Source organism: Oncorhynchus mykiss, chromosome 5 (assembly GCF_013265735.2).
Source record: "Oncorhynchus mykiss isolate Arlee chromosome 5, USDA_OmykA_1.1, whole genome shotgun sequence".
Lineage (NCBI taxonomy): Eukaryota > Metazoa > Chordata > Actinopteri > Salmoniformes > Salmonidae > Oncorhynchus > Oncorhynchus mykiss.
In genome coordinates, this window is record NC_048569.1 from 34,059,658 (window position 1) to 34,072,390 (window position 12,733).

At 47.7% G+C, this 12,733-nt stretch overlaps 1 protein-coding gene across 14 annotated transcripts in view; it reads left to right on the plus strand.

The window, feature by feature from the left end:
- The window catches only part of LOC110523649 (guanine nucleotide exchange factor VAV2), a 242,212-nt gene that overhangs the window by 212,885 nt on the left and 16,594 nt on the right, over positions 1–12,733 (plus strand). For all 14 annotated transcript variants that reach the window (XM_036977317.1, XM_036977309.1, XM_036977311.1 and 11 more), the window contains 2 exons: positions 7,954–8,053; positions 12,193–12,288. In XM_036977317.1, the coding sequence (XP_036833212.1) occupies positions 7,954–8,053; positions 12,193–12,288 (196 nt within the window). The remainder of the gene's footprint in view (positions 1–7,953; positions 8,054–12,192; positions 12,289–12,733) is intronic.

The following is a 12,733-nucleotide window of genomic DNA, read 5'->3' on the forward strand; positions in this document are numbered from 1 at the left end:
ACTCTGATGCCATGGAGCCAGGACCGGCTGGTAGCCCAGTACACATTCGAATGGTGACATCTTCGTGGACGAATGCCGAAGAGAATTCTGGGCTAACTCTGCCCACGGGACGTACCTCGCCCATTCTCCTGGCCGGTCCTGGCAATACGACCTCAGAAACCTGCCCACTTCCTGGTTTACTCTCTCCACCTGCCCATTACTTTCGGGGTGATAACCAGAGGTAAGGCTGACCGAGATCCCCAGACGCTCCATAAACGCCTTCCAAACCCGAGATGTGAACTGGGGACCCCGATCGGAGACGATATCCTCTGGGACCCCATAGTGCCGGAAGACGTGGGTAAAAAGAGCCTCTGCAGTCTGTAGGGCCGTAGGGAGACCAGGCAATGGGAGGAGACGGCAGGACTTAGAGAACCGATCCACAACGACCAAAACGGTAGTGTTCCCCTGAGATGGGGGAAGATCAGTAAGGAAATCTACCGAGAGATGGGACCATGGCCGTTGTGGAACCCGGGAGGGGCTGTAACTTCCCTCTAGGAAGGTGCCTAGGAGCCTTACTCTGGGCGCATACCGAACAGGAAGATACATAGAGCCTCACATCCCTAGCTAAGGTGGGCCACCAGTATTTCCCTCTAAGACCCCGCACTGTCCTATCGATCCCCGGATGACCCGCAGACGGTAGTGTGTGAGCCCACCGAATCAACTTATCACGGACACCAAGCGGTACGTAACTTCTACCAGTCGGACACTGTGCAGGCGCAGGTTCAATCCTCAACGCCCGCTCGATGTCCGCGTCCACCTCCCATACCACTGGGGCCACCAGCCGAGAAGCTGGGAGGATGGGAGTGGGTTCGATAGACCGGTCCTCGGTGTCATAGAGACGGGACAGCGCGTCGGCCTTAGTGTTGAGGGAACCTGGTCTGTAAGAGATCGTAAATCTAAAACGTGTAAAGAACATGGCCCACCTAGCCTGACGCGGATTCAGTCTCCTCGCTGCTCGAATATACTCCAGATTACGGTGATCAGTCCAGATGAGAAAAGGGTGTTTAGCCCCCTCTAGCCAGTGTCTCCACACCTTCAGGGCCTTTACCATAGCTAGTAACTCCCGGTCCCCCACATCATAGTTCCGCTCTGCCGGACCCAGCTTCTTCGAAAAGAAAGCGCAGGGACGGAGCTTCGGTGGCGTGCCCGAGCGCTGAGACAGCACGGCTCCAACCCCAGCCTCGGACGCATCCACCTCCACTATGAATGCTAACGAAGGGTCCGGATGCGCCAACACGGGAGCCCCAGTGAACAGTGCCTTCAACTGGTTGAAGGCTCCATCAGCCTCTGCTGACCACCGCAAACGCACCGGCCCCCCCTTCAGCAGTGAGGTAATGGGCGCCGCTACTTGGCCAAAACCCCGGATAAACCTCCGGTAGTAATTGGCAAACCCTAAAAACCGCTACACCTCCTTTACCGTGGTCGGAGTCGGCCAATTACGCACGACGTTAACGCGGTCACACTCCATCATCATCCCCGAGCTGGAAATGCGATAACCCAAGAAGGAAACGGCTGGTTTGGAGAACACACATTTCTCAGCCTTGACGTATAGGTCATGCTCCAGCAGTCGCCCAAGAACCTTGCGCACCAGGGAAACATGCGCGGCGCGTGTGGCAGAATAAATCAAGATGTCATCAATATAGACTACCACACCCTGCCCGTGCAAGTCCCTGAGAATCTCATCTACAAAGGATTGAAAGACGGCTGGAGCATTTTTCAACCCATACGGCATGACGAGGTACTCATAGTGGCCTGATGTGGTACTAAACGCTGTTTTCCACTCGTCTCCTCCCCGAATACGCACCAGATTATACGCGCTCCTGAGGTCCAGTTTTGTGAAGAAACGCGCTCCGTGGAATGATTCCACCGCCGTAGCGATGAGAGGTAGCGGATAACTAAAACCCACTGTGATCGAATTGAGACCTCGATAATCAATGCACGGACGCAGACCTCCCTCCTTTTTCCTCACAAAAAAAAAACTCGAGGAGACGGGTGACATGGAGGGCCGAATGTACCCCTGTCTCAGAGCTTCCGTGACATATGTTTCCATAGCCAGCGTCTCCTCCTGTGACAGTGGGTACACATGACTCCGGGGAAGTGCAGCGTTCTCCAGGAGGTTTATCACGCAAACCCACCGTCGATGGGGTGGTAATTTGGTCGCCTTCTTCTTACTAAAAGCGATAGCCAAATCGGCATATTCTGGGGGAATGCGCACGGTGGAAACCTGGTCTGGACTCTCCACCGTCGTGGCACCGATGGAAACTCCTATACACCTCTCTGAACACTCGTCTGACCACCCCTTAAGAGCCCCCTGTTTCCAGGAAATAAGGGGATTGTGAATAGCCAGCCAGGGAACCCCCAACACCACCGGAAACCCAGGTGAATCAATAAGGTAGAAACTGATCCTCTCCCTATGATTCCCCTGCGTTACCATGTCCAGCGGAATCGTGGCCTCCCTGACCAGCCCTGACCCTAGCGGTCGGCTATCTAAGGAGTGCACGGGGACAGGTGGGTCTATCTGCACTAACGGAATACCCAATTTACGGGCGAGTCCACGATCCATAAAACTCACAGCTGCGCCTGAATCGACTAGCGCCTTATGCTGAAGAGAGGGGAAAAATGCAGGGAAAAAAATTAACAAAAACATGTGACCAACAGGGAGCTCTGGGTGAGTTTGGTGCTTACTCACCTGGGGTGGCCGAGGAGCGTTCTGCCGACCATCTCGACTCCCAGAAGGACTCCTCCAACACCGGTCCGAAGTGTGTCCTCTCCGTCCACAATAGGAGCAGGAGGAGCCCCCTCTGACCCCCCTAGATGCAGCTCCTCCCAACTCCATCGGAGTGGGAGTGGGAGAGCTGGAAGGTGGAATTAACAGGACCCCTTCTGAACGCCCGCGGGCAGCTAGCAGGTTGTCCAATCGAATAGACATGTCTATTAGTTCATCCAGGGAGAGAGTTGTGTCCCTGCAAGCCAGCTCCCGGCGGACGTCCTCCCGGAGACTACACCGGTAATGGTCCATCAGGGCCCTGTCATTCCACCCAGCACCAGCAGCTAGGGTCCTAAACTCCAACGCGAAGTCCTGTGCGCTCCTCGTCTCCTGTCTGAGGTGGAACAGTCGCTCACCCGCCGCTTTACCCTCTGGTGGATGATCGAACACTGCTCGGAAACGGCGGGTGAACTCCAGGTAGTTGTCCCGAGCCGAGTCTGGACTGTTCCAGACTGCGTTAGCCCAATCCAGGGCCCTGCCCGTTAAACAGGAGACGAGGAGGCTCACACTCTCCTCACCCGAGGGAGCCGGACGCACAGTAGCCAGGTAGAGCTCCAGCTGGAGCAAAAATCCCCGGCACCCAGCAGCCGCTCCATCGTACTCCCTCGGGGGGGGAGAGACGTAGTGCGCCGGACCCAGAGGACGACGTAGGTGGAGTAGGTGGTGTCGGCAGTGGGGGAGCTGGGGTAGACGTCGGGAGACCACTCCTCTCCCATCGTTCCATCCTCTCCATCATCTGGTCCATCGCGGTACCAATCCGATGGAGGACAGCTGTGTGGTGATGAACGCGCTCCTCCATAGTGGGGAGAGGAGTGGTCGCTGCTCCTGCTGACTCCATTTCGAAGGTGCGGGCTTCTGTTACGATCTACTAGGTGTTGTGGTTGGAATCAGGCGCAGAGAGCAGGGTTCAGTCGTATCTTCACATTTATTCCCCAGCGCAACAAAAACAGTCACGCCAACACACAGGGCGTAAAATAAGTTGCCAGTCAAAAACAACAGGACTAAACAGTCCGGAGAATAAATACAAGAAAAAATCACACCATCAAAACACAGAGTAACAAAAACAAGCCCGCACAAATACCCAGCGGGCCTAGTGCCCCTAAATACCCTACAAACAAATCCTAATACAAAACAGGTGTACCCAATTAACCAATAACTCAAAACAAACGGAAAGGGAATCGATGGCAGCTAATAGGCCGGCGACGACGACCGCCGAGCACCGCCCGAACAGGAAGAGGCACCATCCTCGGCGAGGTTCGTGACAGTAACGTTTCACAGAATCACATTATGAGTAACGTTTCACAGAATCGCATTATGAGTAACGTTTCACAGAATCACATTATGAGTAACGTTTCACAGAATCACATTATGAGTAATGTTTCACAGAATCACATTATGAGTAATGTTTCACAGAATCACATTATGAGTAACGTTTCACAGAATCATTGTGAGTAACGTTTCACAGAATCACATTATGAGTAACGTTTCACAGAATCAATATGAGTAACGTTTCACAGAATCACATTATGAGTAACGTTTCACAGAATCACATTATGAGTAACGTTTCACAGAATCACATTATGAGTAACGTTTCACAGAATCATTATGAGTAACGTTTCACAGAATCATTATGAGTAACGTTTCACAGAATCACATTATGAGTAACGTTTCACAGAATCAATATGAGTAACGTTTCACAGAATCAATATGAGTAACGTTTCACAGAATCACATTATGAGTAACGTTTCACAGAATCAATATGAGTAACGTTTCACAGTCATTATGAGTAACGTTTCACAAAATCACATTATGAGTAATGTTTCACAGAATCACATTATGAGTAACGTTTCACAGAATCACATTATGAGTAACGTTTCACAGAATCATATTATGAGTAACGTTTCACAGAATCATTATGAGTAACGTTTCACAGAATCATATTATGAGTAACGTTTCACAGAATCATTATGAGTAACGTTTCACAGAATCATATTATGAGTAACGTTTCACAGAATCAATATGAGTAACGTTTCACAGAATCATAATATAAATAACGTTTCACAGAATCATATTATGAGTAATGTTTCACAGAATCAATTTACTTCTTGACTGAAAGAAGCCAGCATGCTACACTGTGAGAGGGAGAGAGAAGAGGGGGTGAGACTGGTGGAGAGAAAAGGAATTAAACATTACTTTAAAGGGAAAGACAGAAGGAGTGATAGAAGGAGATATAGCTGGTTCCTAGGGGAGCATAACATCACAAATCTCCCAGTGTGATGTGTCCAGACATCAGGAGAGGAGTGGCTGTGCTTGTCAGTGTCTCAGGGGTTAATTATGTCTGACTCCACTGCGTGTGCGTACATGTGGCTTTGTACATGTGTGTGTAATCAACTCCTTTGTTCCACTGCTTGTCTCTGGGAGGAGAACAAAGACAGTGACTTTCCTTAAGAGCTGGAGGAACACGAAAGCCTTTTATTAGAGGGGTCTGTAAGTATTAGCATTAGCACCGTGACACGTACTCTCTGCTGTGTCAGTATCAGAGCAGGCCCTGTGTCCCATGCTGAGGCCTGTCACTGAACAGGGGACAAATTGGTCTGTTAGGATGGCCCCTGCTCACCTCCTACCCGTGTCCTTGTCTGTCAACACCACAGACTTCTGCCTGGTTTTGGAGTGTTTTTAGTGGTGGTGGAGGAGCTTTAAAAAGCGGGCCCTCAGGCACAGAGGTACTGTCCCAGACACACTACAGAGGCTCCATGGAACCATGCTGTGATCACTGCCTAACCCCATCCAGCTGAGCTCTTTTTCTCTCATGTAGCCTACACTTTATATTATTTTGTCTTTTTATTTCTCTGTTTTCTCGTGCCATCCTTTTCCCCCAATCTCTCCTGCTGTCTGTCTGTCTCTCTCTCTCTTATATCTCTGTCTGCTCTTTCTGTCTGTCTGTATGTTTGTTTGTGTCATCTCACTCGCTCTTCCTTTATCCATTGTCACGTATAAACATACCCTGTATATTACCAAGCTGTAATATAACCAATCGATAAGGATTCAAAACCTTGTGTCTAGTCTCAGTGGGTGTCTAATCCATTGCCTCGTACTCTGATCACAATATCACTTTCCCCACCAGTCGCTCCACCTTAAACTACCCGCTCCTGAAATGGCCTCATAAAATAAGACCTTCATGTTCAATTAAGTCTGTGACACGTGTTATTAAAGCGGGTGGCTGACACCTGCCCTGTACCCTCGTTATGCTGCTGCCTGCTGCTGAATCTGACTGCCGCTGCCTGCCTGGCTCATAATTGAGCAAGGCAGCCATTAATCTTATTCCAATTCTCCTCCTTAAGGAGAGGAGCGATCTCCCTGGCTGTGGATCAGGCCCTAATCAGGTCCTTGTTAGCCCCAGACCACGTTGTCTTTGGACCAGACCCAGGCAGGGAGCTTCACAGTGGAGGTCAGTCTAGGCCAGTCATTAATGGGGTTTAGGGATGGAGAGAGCCATCCGGATAGTTGGCCACTGGATGACTCATCCCTACCGATGGGGATCTAGTCATGTTGTGAATGTACAGTAGGCAGAGGTCAGATAAGTTGGTAAGCATTGTAATGGGGTTTGTGCAGTCTGCAGGTGTTAGTGGGTTTGTCCATGTAAGAGGCTTAGGAAGGAGATGAGTTTAGCTTTGAGAGCTGGGGTAGTGACTGTTATCAAAGCACTCTGTTAGTGACTTATGCTCTAACTTCAAGATTAAGTGAAGAGTTGTGAAGTGTTAAACAGCTTAGTGAATTATTGTGGTAATTGAATTGAAAGAAGAAGAAACCCAACTATGTTTAAAGAGATTTTCTAAGAGAAATGTGCTTTTTCTGCCATACTGTGCTCTTGCTCTCTTGCTGAGTTTTGGATACATCTCCCAGCTCTCTGGAGCAGTGCTCTTGTCTCTGTCAAGGATATGTCAGAGACATCCTTAGACTTTAGAAATGAAAACTATGCTCTGCTGAAGATTAAGAGACTTTGCCAAAAGCGTCAGAGGGGTTTGGCACTGCCAGTCGTGACAATGCCCTACTTTGAAAAATAAGAGAGAGAGAGGAATCTGTGCCACGCGTGGTGCCATCCTCTAGTCAAGATAACTTTGAACTAGTTCCAAGATGAAGTGATCTGTGTCAGGGGCCCGTTGTGAATGTGCCCTTCATATCCTCACTGGCCCAAATTAATAGGCTTTCTGCCTGAGAACTCTTCAAAGCAATTTATTATAATCACTATCTTTCATTAGTGTACTGTGGTTATACTATGATTATGACTTATTGGGTAGAGGCGTGTATTCTTCAAAAGATTGCCCTGGGTTTCGAGTTAATGTATTACTTATTAATACAATATATTCATATGTACAGTAGTCATGCCCATATGAAATCTATTCATATGTTCCTTTTACATCGGCTTCCTATGGTGGCAAATGGGTCACCCACCGAACTGTTTAATACTGTTGTAATTAAGTTTAATCTAAAGCTATTAGTATGGCTTACTCCTCCTTAGTGTCAAGTGCCTCATGGGTTATTTGGTACTGAACTGGTCCTAAGAGTCAACAGCATATTGCTATATGATGATCTGTGAACCCTTTGCAGGAACCCTATAATAGAATATACACTGAGTGTACAAAATAACACCTTCTTAATATTGAGATGTACTCCCTTTTGCCCTCAGAACAGCCTCAATTCGTAAGGGCATGGTCTACAAAGTGTCGAAAGTGTTCCGTAGGGATGCGGGCCCATGTTGACTCCAATGCTCTTGAAACACATGGGAAATTGTTGAGCGTCAAAAACCCAGTAGCGTTGCAGTTCTTGACACAAACTGGTGTGCCTGGCACCTACTACCATACCCCGTTCAAAGGCACTTAAATCTTCTGTCTTGTCCATTCACCCTCTGAATGGCACACATACGTAGTCCATGTCTCAATTGTCTTAAAGCTTAACAGTCCTTCTTTAACCTGTCTCCTCCCCTTCATCGACACTGATTGAAGTGGATTTAACAGGTGACATCAATAAGGGATCATAGCTTTCACCTGGATTCACCTGGTCAGTCTGTCATGGAAAGAGCAGTTGTTTCTAATGTTTTGGACACTCAGTGTATGCTAGTAATAATACAGTGATGTGTTCATATACAGATTGTTGATCTACGGCCAGTACTGCAGCCACATGGAGAATGCCCAGAAGATACTGGATGAGCTCATCGCCACGCGAGAGGACGTTAAGATGAAAGTTGAGGTACAGTAACCACACAAACACACATATCCCTCCCCCTCCCTTACCACCCATCTGGCATCTGCTCAAAATTGGCGCAAAGTTGATTCACAACCTGCCATGGTGTTTTGAATCATGACATTTTACTATGATAGTTTGGCTTCCATCTAAAGCTACTGTACTGCAGTTGGACAAACACCAATGGTCTGCAGTGAAAGATCTGATTAAAAATGGAATCCCCAGCTGGTCCAAATCGTGGTCCACTGCTGGCCAAGCCATGTTGCTGGGTTGACCCAGCTCTATTACTGTAGTTTACAGTGCATTCCCTTTTCCACATGTTGCTACATTACAGCCTTATTCTAAAATGGATTAAATAAATGTTTTGCCTCATCAATCTAAAAGCTGCTGCGGTCATCCCCCTCTTCAAAGGGGGTGACACTCTAGACCCAAACTGTTATAGACCGATATCCATCCTGCCCTGCCTTTCTAAAGTCTTCGAAAGCCAAGTCAATAAACAGATCACTGACCATTTTGAATCCCACCGTACCTTCTCCGCTGTGCAATCCGGTTTCCGAGCTGGTCACGGGTGCACCTCGGCCACGCTCAAGGTCCTAAACAATATCATAACCGCCATCGATAAAAGACAGTACTGTGCAGCTGTCTTCATTGACCTGGCCAAGGCTTTCGACTGTGTCAATCATTGTATTCTTATTGGCAGACTCAATAGGCTTGGTTTCTCAAATGACTGCCTCGCCTGGTTCACCAACTACTTCTCAGACAGAGTTCAGTGTGTCAAATCCGAGGGCCTGTTGTCCGGACCTCTGGCAGTCTCTATTTTCTCTGAATATATCAACGATGTCGCTCTTGCTGCGGGTGATTCCCTGATCCACCTTTACGTAGACGACACCATTCTGTATACATCTGGCCCTTTCTTGGACACTGTGTTAAGTAACCTCCAAACAAGCTTCAATGCCATACAACACTCCTCCCGTGGTCTCCAACTGCTCTTAAATGCTAGTATAACCAAATGCATGCTTTTCAACTGTTCGCTACCCGCCCGCCCGACTAGCATCACTACTCTGGACGGTTCTAAGTTAGAATATGTGGACAAGTACAAATAACTAGGTGTCTGGCTAGACTGTAAACTCTCCTTCCAGACTCATATTAAACATCTCCAAATCAAAATAAAATCTACAATCGGCTTCCTATTTCGCAACAAAGCCTCATTCTCTCACGCCGCCAAACATACCCTTGTAAAACTGACTATCCTACCGATCTTTGACTTCGGCGATGTCATTTACAAAATAGCTTCCAATACTCTACGACTTTCCCGAAGCGGATCCTGTGTTTTGCCCACCACCCAGGACAATGGCTCAGATCCCAGCCGGCAAACCAAAACAACGTCGCCGTAAAAGGGGCAGGCACAGCGGTCTTCTGGTTAGGTTCCTGAGACTGGCACGTCGCGTACCCGCTCCTGAGCATACTACTCGCCAATGTCCATTCTCTTGACAACAAGGTTGATGAAATGGGTAGCATTCAAGAGAGACATAAGAGACTGTAACATTCTTTGCTTCACTGAAACATTGCTCACTCGAGACACGCTATTGGAGTCGGTACAGCCAGCTGGTTTCTTCACGCATCGCGCCGACAGAAACAAGCATCTTTCTGGTAAGAAGAGGGGCGCGGGGGTATGCCTTATGATTAACGAGACGTGGTGTCATCATTACAACATACAGGAACTCAAGTCCTTCTGTTCACCTGACTTAGAATTCCTCACAATCAAATGTCGACCGCATTATCTACCAAGATAATTCTCTTCGATTATAATCACAGCCGCATATATTCCCCCCCAAGCAGACACATCGACGGCCCTGAATGAACTTTATTTGACTCTATGTAAACTGGAAACCACATATCCTGAGCCTGCATTCATTGTAGCTGGGGATTTTAACAAGGCTAATCTGAAAAGAAGACTCCCTAAATTCTATCCGCATATTGATTGTGCTACCAGGGCTGGTAAAACCATGGATCATTGTTATTTTAACTTCCACAACGCATATAATGCCCTCCCCCGCCCTCCTTTTGGAAAAGCTGACCACGACTACATTTTGTTGCTCCCAGCCTATAGACAGAGACTACAACAGGAAGCTCCCACGCTCAGGTCTGTTCAACACTGGTCCGATCAATCTGATTCCACGCTTCAAGATTGCTTCGATCACGTGGATTGGGATATGTTCCGCACTGCGTCAAACAACAACATTGACGAATACGCTGATTCAGTGTGTGAGTTTATTAGCAAGTGCATCAGCGATTTCGTACCCACAGCAACTATTAAAACATTCCCAAACCAGAAACCGTGGATTGATGGCAGCATTCGCACAAAACTGAAAGCGTGAACCACTGCTTTTAACCAGGGCAAGGTGACCGGAAACATGACCGAATACAAACAGTGTAGCTATTTCCTCCACAAGGCAATCAAACAAGCTAAGCATCAGTATAGAGACAAAGTAAAGTCGCAATTCAATGGCTCAGACACAAGAGGTATGTGGCAGGGTCTACAGTCAATCACGGATTACAAAAAGAAAACCAGCCCCGTCGGGGAACAGGATGTCTTGCTCCCAGCTAAATGACTACTGCCCATAGCACTCACTTACATCATCATGAAGTGCTTTGAGAGACTAGTCAAGGACCATATCACCTCCACCCTACCTGACACCCTAGACCCACTCCAATTACTGCCCCAATAGGTCCACAGACAATCGCAACCACACTGCCCTAACCCTTCTGGACAAGAGGAATACCTATGTGAGAATGCTGTTCATCGACTACAGCTCAGCATTTAACACCATAGTACCCTCCAAACTCGTCATCAAGCTCGAGAACCTGGGTCTCGACCCCGCCCTATGCAACCAGGTACTGGACTTCCTGAAGGACCGCCCCCAGGTGGTGAGGGTAGGTAACAACATCCCCACCCCGCTGATCCTCAACACTGCTGCCCCACAAGGGTGCGTTCTGAGCCCTCTCCTGTACTTCCTGTTCACCCACGACTGTGTGGCCATGCACGTCTCCAACTTAATCATGAAATTGGAGGCGTCAAGTCAGACGACACTACAGTGGTGGGCTTGATTATCAACAACGACGAAACGGCCTACAGGGAGGAAGTGAGGGTCCTCGGAGTGTGATGTCAGGAAAATAACCTCACACTCAATGTCAACAAAACAAAGGAGATGATCGTGGACTTCAGGAAACAGCAGAGGGAGCACCCCCCTATCCACATTGATGGGACAGTAGTGGAGAGGGTAGTACGTTTTAAGTACCTCGGAGTGCACATTACAGACAAACTGAATTGGTCCACCCACACAGACAGCGTGGTGAAGAAGGCACAGCAGTGCCTCTTCAACCTCAGGAGGCTGAAGAAATTTGACTTGTCACCAAAAGCACTAACAAACTTTTACAGATGCACAATCGAGAACATCCTGTCGGGCTGTATCACCGCCTGGTACGGCAACTGCTTCGCGCACAGCCATAAGGCTCTCCAGAGGGTAGTGAGGTCTGCACAACGCATCACCGGGGCAAACAAAACGTGTTAGGTTAGATTACTCGTTGGTTATTACTGCATTGTTGGAACTAGAAGCACAAGCATTTCGCTACACTCGCATTAACATCTGCTAACCATGTATATGTGACAAATAAAATAAAATGTGTTTTGATTTGAATTGGATAAGGATCAGAGTCATCCATTCAAGAGAGAGAGAGAGACATCAGCATTCAGCATCTACTGGGTTACGATGGCTCATGGTCTGTCTCAATGCATTACAATGCAGCTGTATGGCTTGTTGTTTTTCTTAATAAAAAAGGAGATTGTTATGGCTATTATTCAGACAGAGGGACGAATGTGTTCTTTATTACTCATACAGTAAAGGAATATCCATATCAGTATGAATGTCCTGATGTAGATGTTCACTAAGGGGTAAGGACAGACAGGGATTTGATACCTTTTAATACGCTGTTGATACTGTTGTTGGAAGGCACAACTGTAGCAAAGTGGTGTAGTGATAGTGTGAAATTACAGAATGTGTATTACAGTATCAGAATGTGTACACTTTGGCTGCTGTTGTAGTTATGAACTGTGAAATGTATGATGTTTCTTGTTGTTGTTGTAGGAGTGCACTATGAAGGTGCAAGAGGGCAAGTTCAAGCTCCAGGACCTGCTGGTAGTGCCCATGCAGCGGGTTCTCAAGTACCACCTCCTACTTAAGGTAAGGTGCATCGCAAACCTAAACTCAGCAAAAAAAGAAACGTCTTCTCACTGTCAACTGCGTATATTTTCAGCAAACTTAACATGTGTAAATATTTGTATGAACGTAACAATATTCAACAACTGAGACATAAACTGAAGAAGTTCCACAGACATGTGACTAACAGAAATTGAATAATGTGTACCTGAACAAAGGGGGGGTCAAAATCAAAAGTAACTGTCAGTATCTGGTGTGGCCACCAGCTGCATTAAGTACTGTAGTGCATCTCCTCGTCATGGACTACACCAGATTTGCCAGTTCTTGCTGTTAGATGTTACCCCACTCTTCCACCAAGGCACCTGCAAGATCTCTGACATTTCTGGGGGGAATGGCCCTAGCCCTCCCCTCTGATCCAACAGGTCCCAGACGTGCTCAATGGGATTGAGATTCGGGCTCTTTGCTGCCA